Below are 13,987 nucleotides of genomic sequence, written 5' to 3' on the forward strand. Positions count from 1 at the left end.
CACCTTGGGCAAGTGTCTTCCTCGGGCCGACAAAAGCCTTGTGAGTGGATTTGGTAGATGGAAACTGAAAGAAGCCCATCGTATATATGTATATATATATATATATATATATGTGTGTGTTTGTGTGTCTGTGTTTGTCCCCCACTATCGCTTGACAACCGGTGCTGGTGTGTTTACATCCCCGTAACTTAGCGGTTCGGCAAAAAGAGACCGATAGAATAAGTACTAGGCTTACAAAGAATAAGTCCTGGGGTCGATTTTCTCGACTAAAGGCGGTGCTCCAGCATGGCCACAGTCAAATGACTGAAACAAGTAAAAGAATAAAAGAGTAACTCCAACCAAACGTGTCAAGTGCCACTTTCTTTTTGTTTGTACACACACTTATATATTGGAAGTAAGTTTCATTATCTTTTCTTTATGATCTCATTCATAATCCATATTAAACATCGAAAATGTGATATGAAAACTAAAGGCCAAAATTACAAAAATAACCTGCATTTGAAAACTTGCTTTATACACATAAAGCTGGAATTTACTTGTCTGCATCTCTGGTATCTAACTGCTATGATTATTGTAAGGGAGATAACTGGAGGAAAAATACCAAATACGAAATTTTTTTTTATCCCTCTACAAAAATACATTGTCTCAGATTTATAAAACTTTCAGGATTCAAATCTAAATTTAATTCTTTTCAGAAAGGATATTCTCAGGTGGAAGAAAACATTATGAGTAACAAGTTTTGTTAGTTTAAATTCTTTGGAAAGCAAGAAGGCATAGACTATTTTGCTATTTTTCAATCAATTTATTAGTAAAATGAACAGGTACCATGCAGTGGGACTGAACCCAAAACCATGTGGTAGGGAAGAAAGGTTCTTACCACACAGCCACACATGTACTTATATAATATATATAAAAATATATTCAGTTGCAGATTCGCTAGAATTTAGGCATTTTAACATGTAGGATGCCAGGAAAGGCCAGGTACAGGGCTTGCAATATTTGCTTGCTATTTGCTGGTTGTATGCTGCAAGTATGATCATATGCATCTACGCATCTATCCATATATAACTGCACATAGACAAATGTATATATACATATATAGGTATTGGATCCTAAACAAATGTATTTAAAACCAACCTAGTGGGTGGTTACAAGTGTAGTGCATGTATAACAGAAGAAAACAAGTGGTTCTTCCTTATGTATGTATGTATGTAAGGTATGTATGTGTGCATTTATGCATGTATGTGTATGTGTGTGAATCTGTGTGTATGTATGTACATATGTATGTATGTTTGTATGCATGTATGTATGTATGTACGTATGTATGTATGTATGTATGCAAGAATGTGTGTATGTATGTGTATATGTAATTGTATGTGTGTATGTATATATGTATGCATGCGTTTATATATGTATATGTATATATGTATGTATGTATGTGTGTGTGTGAGTATGTATGTATGTATGTATACATGTGTACATGTGTGTGTGTGAGTATGTATGTATGTATTGTTACAATTTATCAATTGAACATGCTTTCCACCTCCTCAATCACATAAAGAGAAATATACTTACACACATAGAGAGAGAAAGAGAGAGAAGATACAGAGAGAGATAGAGAGAGAGAGAAAGAGAGAGAGAGTAATGAGAAAGAGAAAGACGAAGAGGAAAGGAAAGAGAGAACAAGAGACGCATTAAAACATCTGATGTCCAATAAGTCAACATGTAATCAGCGATGCTAAATAGTTGACACCCAAAGCATCTGTGCCATTATAAGTGCCATGGCACATCTCCTGTGGGGCAGTGCATTTTCTAGTTTGTCTGCTGGAATCATGAGACAGTCTGAATTACAGGAAATTGTGCAATATGGCATCATGTGAAAACACCTGTGTGGCATCACGTAAAAGTGTCCATGTAGTGCCACATGAAGCACACATGTGGTACCATGTAAAAGCACTCAGCTCAATCTGTTAAGTGGTTGGTGTTAAGAAGGGCATCCAGCCGTAGAAGCCATGCCAAATCAAACTGGAGTCTGGTGCAGCTCCCCAGCTTGCCAGCCCTGGTCAAACCGTCCTACCCATGCCAGCATGGACAACAGACGTTAAATGATGATGATGTACATAACTCTCCTTAGCTTTTAGCATGCTGCATTTTCTCTAGAATTGTTTCCCCTGCCACTGCCCTGTTACTACAAGGGAGAAAACTCATGCAGTGATATGCTACACCTGCAGGGTGCTAAAGGTAAATGTAAAATTACCCCCGACAGAGGTAAAATAGTTGAATGACTGCAGTACAATGTGACATTACAACAAGAGACTGTTTCTTCTCAATTGTTGTTTCTTGTCTCTCTTCAACCTTTTAGCATTCAGATTAATCTCTCATTTGTCGTTCTTATTTATTTACATTGCTTTGAATTAATTATGCATTATCTCATAGCTTTGAGATTTCAATGATGTGATTATTTTTTTAGAATGACATTGTAGGATAGGTGTAAGAGGTCGGATCTAGCTGGTTTGAACATGAAAACAAATAGAGTATTTGGACCAGATATGGCCAGTTTAATCCTTTTGTGTTTAAGCTGGCCATATCCAACCCAGATATTTGTTCTGTTTTAAGTTCAAACTGGCCACATCCATCCACTCACACCTAGCCTCTAATATCATTCTATTAATAAACAATAGGCGTAGGAGTGACTGTGTGGTAAGTAGCTTGCTTACCAACCACATGGTTCCAGGTTCAGTCCCACTGTGTGGCATCTTGGGCAAGTGTCTTCTACTATAGCCTTGGGCCGACCAAAGCTTTATGAGTGGATTTGGTAGACGGAAACTGAAAGAAGCCTGTCGTATATATGTATATATATGTGTATGTATGTATGTGTGTGTATATGTTTGTGTGTCTGTGTTTGTCCCCCCCAACATCGCTTGACAACCAATGCTGATGTGTTTACATCCCCGTAACTTAGCGGCTTGGCAAAAGAGACCGATGGAATAAGTACTAGGCTTACAAAGAATAAGTCCTGGAGTCGATTTGCTCGACTAAAGGCGGTGCTCCAGCATGGCCACAGTCAAATAACTGAAACAAGTAGAAGAGTAAAAGAGTAATCACATCATCAAAATCTCGAAATTATGAGATAATGCACGATTAATTCAAAAGAATATAAATAATTAAGCATTACATTATAACAAAGTAATCCAAAACACTAAAGGGTTAATTTTATATGCACTTAATAAAGCATGAAATATACTTATAAAACAATTTAAAATTCATAAGCACCAAAATCAACCTGTATTTCTAGGTTACTTTCCAGAATGTTGTCGCTGCAACAAATAGATCTGTACATGACTGTATGAGTGATATATCAACTGGTTCATCAAACAATGACAGTGGCCGAGGATGGAGTGATGCAGATGCTGGAACTGTGCAAGAACTGCAGAGTAAGCAAACTTCTCTGACCTCTGCACGATTTATCTTATCTTATCTTATCTTATCTTATCTATCTTGAAATAGCAATTCACATAATCTTTTATCTTTTATCTTTTACTTGTTTCAGTCATTAGACTACGGTTATGCTGGGGCACTGCCTTGAAAAATTCTTAGTCGAATGAATAGTCCCCAGTACTTTTTTTCTTTTTAAGTCTGGTACTTATTCTATTTAGTGGAGGTGCAATGGACTAGTGGTTAGGGCAGCAGACTCGCGGTCATAGGATCACGGTTTCAATTCCCAGACAGGGCATTCTGAGTGTTTATTGAGCGAAAACACCTAAGGCTCCACGAGGCTCCGACAGGGGATGGTGGCGAACCCTGCTGTACTCTTTCACCACAACTTTCTCTCACTCTTACTTCCTGTTTCTGTTGTCCCTGTAATTCAAAGGGTCAGCCTTGTCACACTCTGTGTCACGCTGAATATCCCCGAGAACTACGTTAAGGGTACACGTGTCTGTGGAGTGCTCAGCCACTTGCACGTTAATTTCACGAGCAGGCTGTTCCGTTGATCGGATCAACTGGAACCCTCGACGTCGTAAGCGACGGAGTGCCAACAATTATTCTATTGGTCACTTTTGCCAAACTGCTGAGTCATGGGGGATGTAAACACACCGATGCTTGTTGTCAAATGGTGGTGGGGGGACCGAACACAAAACAAAAGTCGCACACATAGCTACATAAAACCAGTGTTGGTTTGTTTATGTCCCCGTAACTTAGTGATTCAGCAAAAGAGAGCCACTAGAATAAGTAGCAGGTTTAAGAAAGAAATAAGGCAGTGCCCCAGCATGGCCACAGTTCAATGATTGGAAGCAAATAGAGGATAAACATAAAGGATTAATCCTCTTTGGCCAACTCATCAGTTTTTTCCTCACAGCATGCCTAAGTCTACTGTTAGTCTTTTAATGTCCAGACACTTTCCGCCAAGGTCGACTTTGCCTTTCATTCTTTCGGGGTCAATAAATTAAGTACCAGTTGCGTACTGGGGTCGATCTAATTGACTGGTCACCCTCCCCAAAAATTTTGGGCCTTGTGCCTAGAGCATAAAAGAATATCCAAACACTTTCCGCTGAAGTCGACTTTGCCTTTCATCCTTTCAGGGTCAATAAATTAAGTACCAGTTGCATTCTGGGGTCGATCTAATCGACTGGCCACCCTCCCCAAAAAATCAACCAGGCTCACCTCTTATGTCCATTTTATACCTGTTACAGCCCACATCCAACTTATTCCTCTCCAATCATAGTCTTTTTTTCTTTCAGTGTCATATCAATTCCTTGTAGCTTTGTGGGTTGGTTCTTTTGATTCCTGGATCGGAAAGTGCATTGTTTCCTTGAGCAAAACACTTCATTTCGCATTGCTCCAGTTAGCTCAGCCATAAATGAGTAGCCTTGTTAAGGACTGGCTTTCCATTAAGAAAGAACATTGTAACTTTGGTTACTTACATACCATGGAAACTAAGCAACCAGCCTCATGAGTTCTTGGACTGAAGACAGAAATGTTCAGGGGTACTTACTACTACCACTTAGCCAGTTTTCTGGCATGAGGTTTTGTCAAATTCCTTTTATAGGTGGAGCATGATAACATTGTCTGTGTTCCAGCCCTGAGGTTGATATCTCCCTCTGTGCTTATATCAATATTTTTCAGTCATTGTTATTGTGTAGACCCAGGTCAACTCTGGTTAAACAATCATTTAATTAAAGCATTTCAACCTTACCCATCCTACTATTATATGAAGTGTATATATGTATGTACACACACACACACACACACACACACATACACACATGTACACACATGTACACACACAAACGCACGCATACACTGAATATAATTTTCATCAGAAAAACTTTGCTATACAATAAGTTCAATTAGCAAACTCTTTGTACATACTCTCCCAAGCACTCTAAACACACATTGTCTATTCATGGTTGTTCATATTTTAGCTAACTACAAGGTGTTCAAGCTAAATTCGACAGTTTGCATAAAAGGAAAAGAAAACACAATATTCCATCCAAAAATAAAAGTTTTTTTTTTTAAATCAAAACATATCAGCTATATTATGGCTGGAAGAAAACGGTTTACTCAATGTAACCTGCTCTCAGCTTCCACCATGGCTTCAAGATGCTCTGGAATTTGGCACATGCATTCCTTGTTGTGTCACTGGGAGGATCTTAAAACGCCTCCTTGATCTTGGCCTCGGTGTTGCAGGAACAGGGTTTGGTGTATTTCTCAACTAGACTCCACACATAGGGATCCATGGAATTACAATATGAGGAACCAGGAGGCCTGAAATTGGAATTGGTAAATTCAGAGAAATCTTCTTACAAACACTTTTGACTCTTGCTGGAGGAATGGCAAAGAACCAAATCCTTGAGCAGCAATGCTCTCCAGCTAGGGTTTGACCACAGACTCCAACAGCTTCACACAGTCGTTTGGATTGAGCCCTAAGGCCTTGTTCATCAGTTGTTGGAAGAATTCTGACCAGCAGACACAGTCAGAACACCTGTTGTGTACCTTTCTGATGACCATGGCTTTGTAATCTCCATTGCAGCTATCCTTGTCACATCTTATTGTCTCTACAGTGTTTACAAGTATTGAGCACTAGTTGTGTTGGCATTTTGGCACCCAACAGGCATCATTGTGTGATACAGGTAACTCTTTTCTAATATTCATATGGCTTCCAATCCTCCATGTCAGCTAACTCTCTCTCTCAACGACATCTTTAATATGGAAACTAAAAGAGGCAGCACATATGCTAGGACACAACAACCTCCTAAGCAGACCTAGTGCAGATATGAATAGAACCTGTGAACCAGTATTAAGGAAGGATACAAAAATATTAGGTTTATAAGCCCTAAAATTCACTCTATAATTGCCCATGGGCATATAGCATAATGGTTAAGAATGCTAGATACTAACCCCAAGATTGTGAGTTCAATTCCAGGCAGTGCCTTGAATAAATAATAATAATAATAATAATACCTTAGGAATGAGAACTCGGGGTTGGGTTCAAAATTCTACCAGGAGGCTGGAGAGTAAATCAGCTGAAGCGTTGTGGTAACAACAAACAAGATGAGGACACATATCTGTCAAATGTAAATAATGTACCGAATTCCTCATCTCTAAAATATAGAACAGCATCTTTAATCTTTATGCTCTCCAACACTGTTGACAATTCACCAATACGTCAAGCTGTTCTTGAAGGAAAAAAAGAGGAGACATATGAATATCATCAAATTTAGCCTGAACACCCATGGATTCTAAGTCACATGCATGTATAATCTGCTTGTTGCTTGTTGATCAAATTTCAGCAAGCTGAGTATATCTTCAGAAAAACAGATTCCTATTCAATCTGTTCGTTGAGAGAACCGTTTATATATGGGTGTCCCATTCTATTGAAACCAGACTGACCTGCAGAAAACTGACTTTAGATTAACCCCTTAATATTCAAATTATTCTGCTAAATATAATGTTGATTTATATATATTGCTTTGAATTAATTATACATTATCTCGTAGTTCTGAGATTTTGAAAATATGATTATATATATTTAGACTGATATTGTAGGAGAGTTGTGAGAAGCTAGATCTAGCTGATTTGAACATAATATTTGGGCAGGATATGACTTAAATGCTAAAGGGTTAAAGTGTTAAAGGATTAAAAGGGTTTAAAGGCTAAAGGGTTAAAATCACATTGGGTAGTTCACTTTATCTTATTTCAGAAAAATTCTGATAATTCTGTCAACAATTTGAGCATTGGCTAAAAACCAACAGTAAATATACAAATAAACAAATTTTACAATATAACTTCTAACTTTATTTTTACTTTCTATGTGGCTTCAGCTATTAGACTGTGGCCATACTGGGGCACAACTTTGACCGTTTTAGTCAAACAAATTGACCCCAGTACTTATTTTTTAAATCTGGTACTTATGTTATTGGTCTCTTAGGATGAACTGCTAAGTTACAGGGACATAAACACACCAACACTGGTTGTCAAGCTGCAGTGGTCAAACAAGCACAAACAGAAACACACATGCATACACAATAAACTTCCACACATTTTCCATCTACTAAATTCACTCCCAAGGATTGGTTTATCCAGGGCTATAGTAGAAGACACTTGCCCAAGGTATCATGCGGTGGGACTGAACCTGAAACCATGTGTTTACAAAGCAAGCTCCTTAACCACACAGCCATGCATGTAGCAACTATTCAATATGAATTTAACCAAATTTCTATCTTTTTTTTCTTATTTTGCAGGTATGGCTGAAAACGTCACCCCATCATCACAGTGTGCAATACCATTATTAAACTGTCGTCAAAAAAGTAATACAGTTCCTGTTTCATTCACATCTCGAGAAAATGGTTTCAAACCGAACCAAAGGAGTTCCTTCAAACCGAATTCTTCATCGCAAAATTCCCCCATGAATAATTTAAGATCTAACCATCACTCTCTGTCAATGTATCCCAAAATACAACAACAAGAAAGCACTTACCAAAAAAGTCCTTACTCTACCTCACAGCAAGTCCAGCCTCCTCATACGCCATACTCACTTGTTGCCATTCCTATCAGAACAATTCCAAACAAACTGCATTACTCATTAGTACAACCGCAATTAATGCCAAAACAACAAGTGGTAAGTTGTGGCGCTAATTTATCTCAAGCTGAGACTTCATTTTGTGAAAACCAAAGTTCTTCATCAACTGATAGCTGTCATTTGTTAGATGATATAAAAAAACATTCATATAGTGATCGCAGCAATTTCATACTAAAGGATGTCATTGTATGAATGAAGACACTGCTGTTGATTTCTGTTGTATTGTAATTTGGTGATAATTTTGCAATATAAATGTCGAACTGTGCCATAAATGTACAGAGTTTACTCTACGAAGGCTGTTATTTTCTGTGTGAACCAAACAAGTGGCTGTGGCAGTTTCCTGTCACCAATAAACAATGGATTTGCTATTCAGAAAATTTGCTCACTTCAATAACTGGACCATTTTCAGAAGAAGAAAAAAAAAATTAGTAATAAAATTATACTGAGGTACATGGATTGAGATGATTTCATGCTGCTGTTTGGATACAGACAATTTGGCATGGCTGATTGGATGTTCAGCCTGTTTTGGTGACAGAACTTTTTTTGGTGGTGGAAGCAAACACGGACATGTGTGCACATCTACAGAAATATACACATAGAGAAAGGGTGAGAGGGAGAGGAAGAGAGAGAGAGAGAGAGATTACAGTTTATTAACTGGACATGATTAACATAAAGGCTTTCCCTCTCATATACATAAATAGAAATATGCTCACACACATAAACACAGAGAGAGAGAGAGAGAGAGAGAGAGAAAGAGAGAGTGGGAGAGAGGGAAAGAGAGAGAGATTCATTCAATTTATTACTTGAACACAATTGACACAAACCTTTTCCCTCTCCTCATACACATAAAAAAAAATATCCCCATACACATTAACAGAGAGGAAGGGAAAAAGATGAAGGTGAGAGAGGAGAGAATGAAAGAAACTTTAAAATGAGTGAAACATTAAAATGTTTGATGTCAGGTAAGTCTGCTCTGAATCAGCAACACCAAATAAGCAAGGCCAAATTGGCTGTGGCAAAACGTATCTTTTGAGTTATTCTTCAAAGTATCCAGGCTCCTTAAGAATCTTTGATGAGGTATTTTGAACTTGGCAGGGCCTATCTCCATATTTAAGTAACCCTTTCTAATTATGCAGGCATATACTCCTAAATAAACAACCTCTTACAACCTGGAGAAATTAATGTTTCATTGGAATTCCATGATGTTGAAAATAATTTGAAATGAAAGAAGAACAGTCATGTTCAAAACAAAAAAAACAAATCACTTCCTAAAAATGGGGAAAAACCATACAAGGCTACCAGTGACTGGAAAATATTAAGGATCTTTGTACAGAGTAGAAAAAGCAAAAGTAGATAAGTTTCAATACTAATTTTCCGGAGACTGATAGTCCAGAACCATTTATAATTTGCATTAATTTATGAACAGGATTTCCAAATTTCTGCTGGTGCCAGGCTAGTTTACTGGGCGGCCCTGTTTCTCAGTACTTTGATGAACAGTATTAATAAACTTATTTTTTAACAAGCTCTCTGGCTTATCGCAGCAACAACACCTGTTATGATGTTGTTTTTCTATATATTGCTGGCAGGGATATGAATCACTACTATTTCTAGCAGTCAAGCACCCATCACTGATGAGACCAAAGAAGGTCGAAATCACATGATCTGGTGGTCTTGGCACTGGTGAGGGGGGATTTATCTCCCTGCTAGCAGTATAAACAAGTGTGTATTTTGCCCCAAAAGCCAATATGAGAGTTTCTCTTATGTCGTCTACCACAGTATATTTTGTTCTAACAGTATCCCCATTTAAATGTGGATGTTCTCATCATCATCATCATCATCATCGTTTAAAGCGGACGTTAAACGATGATGATGATGATGATGATGAGAACATCCACATTTAAATGGGGATAAATACCACTTCTCTGTATTAATACTGTCTCTGTTGCAAATATATTTTTATATTAAGGTACAGGTACTTGTATTTCATTTAACTCTTAAAGTAAATTAAATATTTGCTTAATTCAGAGGTGACCACTCCTGGTTTGGAAAACTCAGGGAGAGATTTGGAACCAATGGTTCTGGAAAATTGGTGTTCGGTCCATCTTCATTACTCTTAAATTTAAAATTCTAACTTCCACACCCTTCCGTGATTTAGGATTGATCTAGAAGTGATTATCTCCCTTACAGTAACTGCTGACCAGGCACTGCATGTTCAGACTATTGATAATATTGCATAAAACAGAGGCGGTTAGCTGGCAGAAACATTGGCACACCGGGCGAAATGCTTAGTGGTATTTCATCTGTCTTTACATTCTGAGTTCAAATTCTGCTGAGGTCGACTTTGCTTTTCATCCTTTTGGGGTTGATAAATTAAGTACCAGTTGTGTACTAGAGTTGATCTAATCAACTGGCCCCCTCCCCCAAAATTCTGGGCCTTGTGCCAAGAGTAGAAAAGAATAAATATATATATATATATGGGGAGGGGGCCAGGCGTGCTGGCAGGAACATTAGCCCACCGGGTGAAATGCTTAGCAGAATTTTGTCTGTCTTTATGTTCTGAGTTCAAATTCTTTTAATGCCCAGACACTTTCCACCGAGGTTGACTTTGCCTTTCATCCTTTTGGAGGGGATAAATTAAGTACCAGTTGCGTATTGGGGTTGATCTAATCGACTGGCCCCCACTCCCCCCAAATTTCGAGCCTTATGCCGATGGTAGAAAAGAATCTTTGCATAAAACAACAATTGTTTTGTTTTTGTTAGATCTTTTATAGAATCCTACTTAGGTCCATTTATGCTGAAGTTCTTTGGACACAAGAATGACTGAGGAAGCATTGTAACATAATTTGCAATATTATCTTATGAAATTATAAGTAAAAAAAACTTGATGAGATCAGGTCTCGGGACTTCACAGACAACACATCAGGCCTCAAAAGCAAGATAGTAGAGGACCAAAATGAATGGCAATCTGGGAAACTTCCAGATCCATTCGCCCGCAAACCAACATGGAAAAATAGGCAGTGCGATGGTTATATATATATTTTGCCTTTTATTTTTTACTTGTTTCGGTCTTTGGACTGTAACCATGCTGGAGCACTACCATGAAGAATTTTAGTGGACCGAATCGACCCCAGTTCATATATTTTAAGTCTGGTCCTTATTCTGTCAGTCTCTATTGCCAAAGTGGTAATTTACAGGGATGTAAACAAAGTAGTGCTAATTGTCAAGGGGTGACAGGGGACAAACGCAAAACAGGAATAGACACACACACTCATAATACACAATGGGCTTCCATACAGTTTCCATCAACCAAATTCACTCACAAGGCATTGGTCAGCCCAGGGCTGTGGTAGAAGACACTTGTCCAAAGTGCTATATAGTGGGACTGAACCTGAAACCATGTGGTTGCAAAGCAACCTTCATACATGTGTTTGTATTATACACACACACACACACACGCATAAAGTAGGCAAAGATAGAGAGAGAGCAAGATAATGACAGTAATCAAAAGATATACAAAGCACATTTCTTTTTCCAAATTGGGCCTTTGTCAGTAAGGCATCCAAGCGAGATTGTTGTCAGTGCTGATGGACTGGCTCCTGTGCAGGTGGCACGTAAAATACACCATTTCGAGTGTGGCCGTTGCCAGTACCCGCTTGACTGGCCCTCGTGCCAGTGGCACGTAAAAGCACCCACTACACTCTCGGAGTGGTTGGCGTTAGGAAGGGCATCCAGCTGTAGAAGCTCTGCCAAATCAGATTGGAGCCTGGTGTCGCCTCCTGGTCCACCAGTCGTCAGTCAAATCGTCCAACCCATGCTAGCATGGAAAGCGGACGTTAAACGATGATGATGATGATGATGATGATAAAATGAAAACATTGATTCTCTTTTGTTGTCATTGTTATGCAAAACAGAAGGGGAAAGATACTCAGCCATAATTTGAATGTTTTTAAGGCTTTTTTTGTCTAAATCCTCCATCTTGTTTTTTTTTGTCTCTAATTTCTTCTTTTACCCACTCTGTGTATATATATATTTCTGTCTTTGTCACTGTTCTACTTCACTCATTTACTCCCCCCCCCACACTTTTTCCTGATTAATTTTACGTACACAAACACACTAAACTCTCCACTTATCACACGAGAAATACTCATGGGTGGAATATACCCTTGACAAATGTAAATAAAACCGATTTATGCTTCAAGAAACTCGCCTCCCCCCACAGCCATCCGAGGATGTCTTAACTAATACCTACCCAATCTATACATATTATAATTTCTATCAATGATGTGTGAGAATTTTGAATAAAAAGATACTTTTCTAATACCTGTCTTGTTTTTTAAATATATTTTTGCAATACCATATAACTTTTGGTCCTTTTAATCGAAAATGCATTGGTATCACAATCACCGTGATGAGACTAGCTTACAACTTTTAGTACTACTAAAAGAATGTTGGTAGTCTATATAAACAGGTAACAGAGCTTTCATTACTGTTTTGTTGACACGGGACTTCATTGAGCAGAACATTAATTATAAGACCTGTTAGGCAACCCTGATTTATTGCATTTAGATTTCTATCTTACAAACTGAAAAGGGAGCTTAACAAAATTAGTTAAATTAGTATAGAATAATGGTTTCATATTTTTTTATAAACTGTTAATATATGAATGTGAAAGAGATAGTTGAATAACTGTAAACCTACTTTTGGGCCACCCTGTATATATGTACTAGCAGACATACCCGATGTTGCTCAGGATTTAAATGGCATAGTTTGTATATATGGTACAGTTAAGTTGAAACATGTGATACAGGGAAGTGCAGCATTGAGGACAAAACATTTGTGGAGTAAATGAAGGACTAATTCGACTAAGCGACATGTAATATGTCCGTCTGGAGGATTCCAGGCCCTAACCTTGTCATGGAAAAGTGGGTGCTGGGTATGTGATTTTTGAATGTACCAAAAAGCTCTCAGTGGATATACTCCCCTTTGCAGCTGTCGGTGCTGCTGCTACCACACAGAACAATCAGCAGACATAGGAACTACATCTGTGTGATAAATTAAACCTGTGGGTGCTCTCAACAGCACCACATGAGAGAAATCTACATGAAAGAAATGATGTGGTAAGGAGGGAGGGGATTGACTGAAGCTGTTAATGCAGCATTCCTGGCGAATATTATGCTGCTCATCGCTTTCCATTGCTTTTGCAGTAGGTGTACATGCGGCGTTTTGTGATTGTCTAATTGAAGTCTCATGTGAGGATTCATATGCTCTCCTTCTTTTCAATTTCTCTGCTACTGCCATTTTTTGACGAATGGAAGGTCTTTTCTTTGGAGACATTATGTCAAGAAATATAATGTAATAAACTAAGATGACAATTGTATGTTAATAAAGAAATGTCAATAAACCAAGGTAAATAATATCAATATCTTAGCAAATTTTAAGAGGTTACTTCGCAAAGAGTTACCTCCCTTCTCCAAAGTAGTTGGACTTACTCCAGGAAAGGGGGTTTTCTGGCCCCAGAAGCCCCATTACTTATTATGTGAAAAGTTTTAAGAGTCTAAAACCATCTCTGGAACCTAAGTAATGTATGTTCCCAGTTTGAAGAAAATCAATTGCAAACTACAGAAGTTATAGATAGACAGACAGACAGACAGACAGACAGATAAATAGATAGATAGATATGGTTAAAAAGTATACAAAAAACAGAGTCAGGTGAAAGAACAACGAAGAAGTTGTATGAGTTTAATGCTCAGGAAAAATGGAAGAGTCTTTGACGTTTTGAGCCTACACTCTTCTACAGAACGGAACAAGGAGAGAAAACAGATGGAGACATTAAAATAGTGTCTGAATTAATGATGCTATGTATATTTATGTATATATATATATATATATATATATATATATATATAT

General features: G+C 38.0%; 1 protein-coding gene across 2 annotated transcripts in view; it reads left to right on the plus strand.

Moving 5' to 3' along the window:
• The window catches only part of LOC106879532 (protocadherin-11 X-linked), a 28,404-nt gene extending 16,006 nt beyond the window's left edge, over positions 1-12,398 (plus strand). The window contains exons 2-3 of one of the 2 annotated variants that reach the window (XM_014929161.2): positions 3,296-3,434; positions 7,743-12,398. In XM_014929161.2, the coding sequence (XP_014784647.1) occupies positions 3,296-3,434; positions 7,743-8,272 (669 nt within the window). In that variant the 3' untranslated portion in view covers positions 8,273-12,398. The remainder of the gene's footprint in view (positions 1-3,295; positions 3,435-7,742) is intronic. The other variant, XM_014929162.2, reaches the window with a different exon arrangement.
• Positions 12,399-13,987: the final 1,589 nt, after the last annotated feature.

This window comes from Octopus bimaculoides, chromosome 20 (genome assembly GCF_001194135.2).
Source record: "Octopus bimaculoides isolate UCB-OBI-ISO-001 chromosome 20, ASM119413v2, whole genome shotgun sequence".
Classification (NCBI taxonomy): Eukaryota; Metazoa; Mollusca; class Cephalopoda; order Octopoda; family Octopodidae; genus Octopus; species Octopus bimaculoides.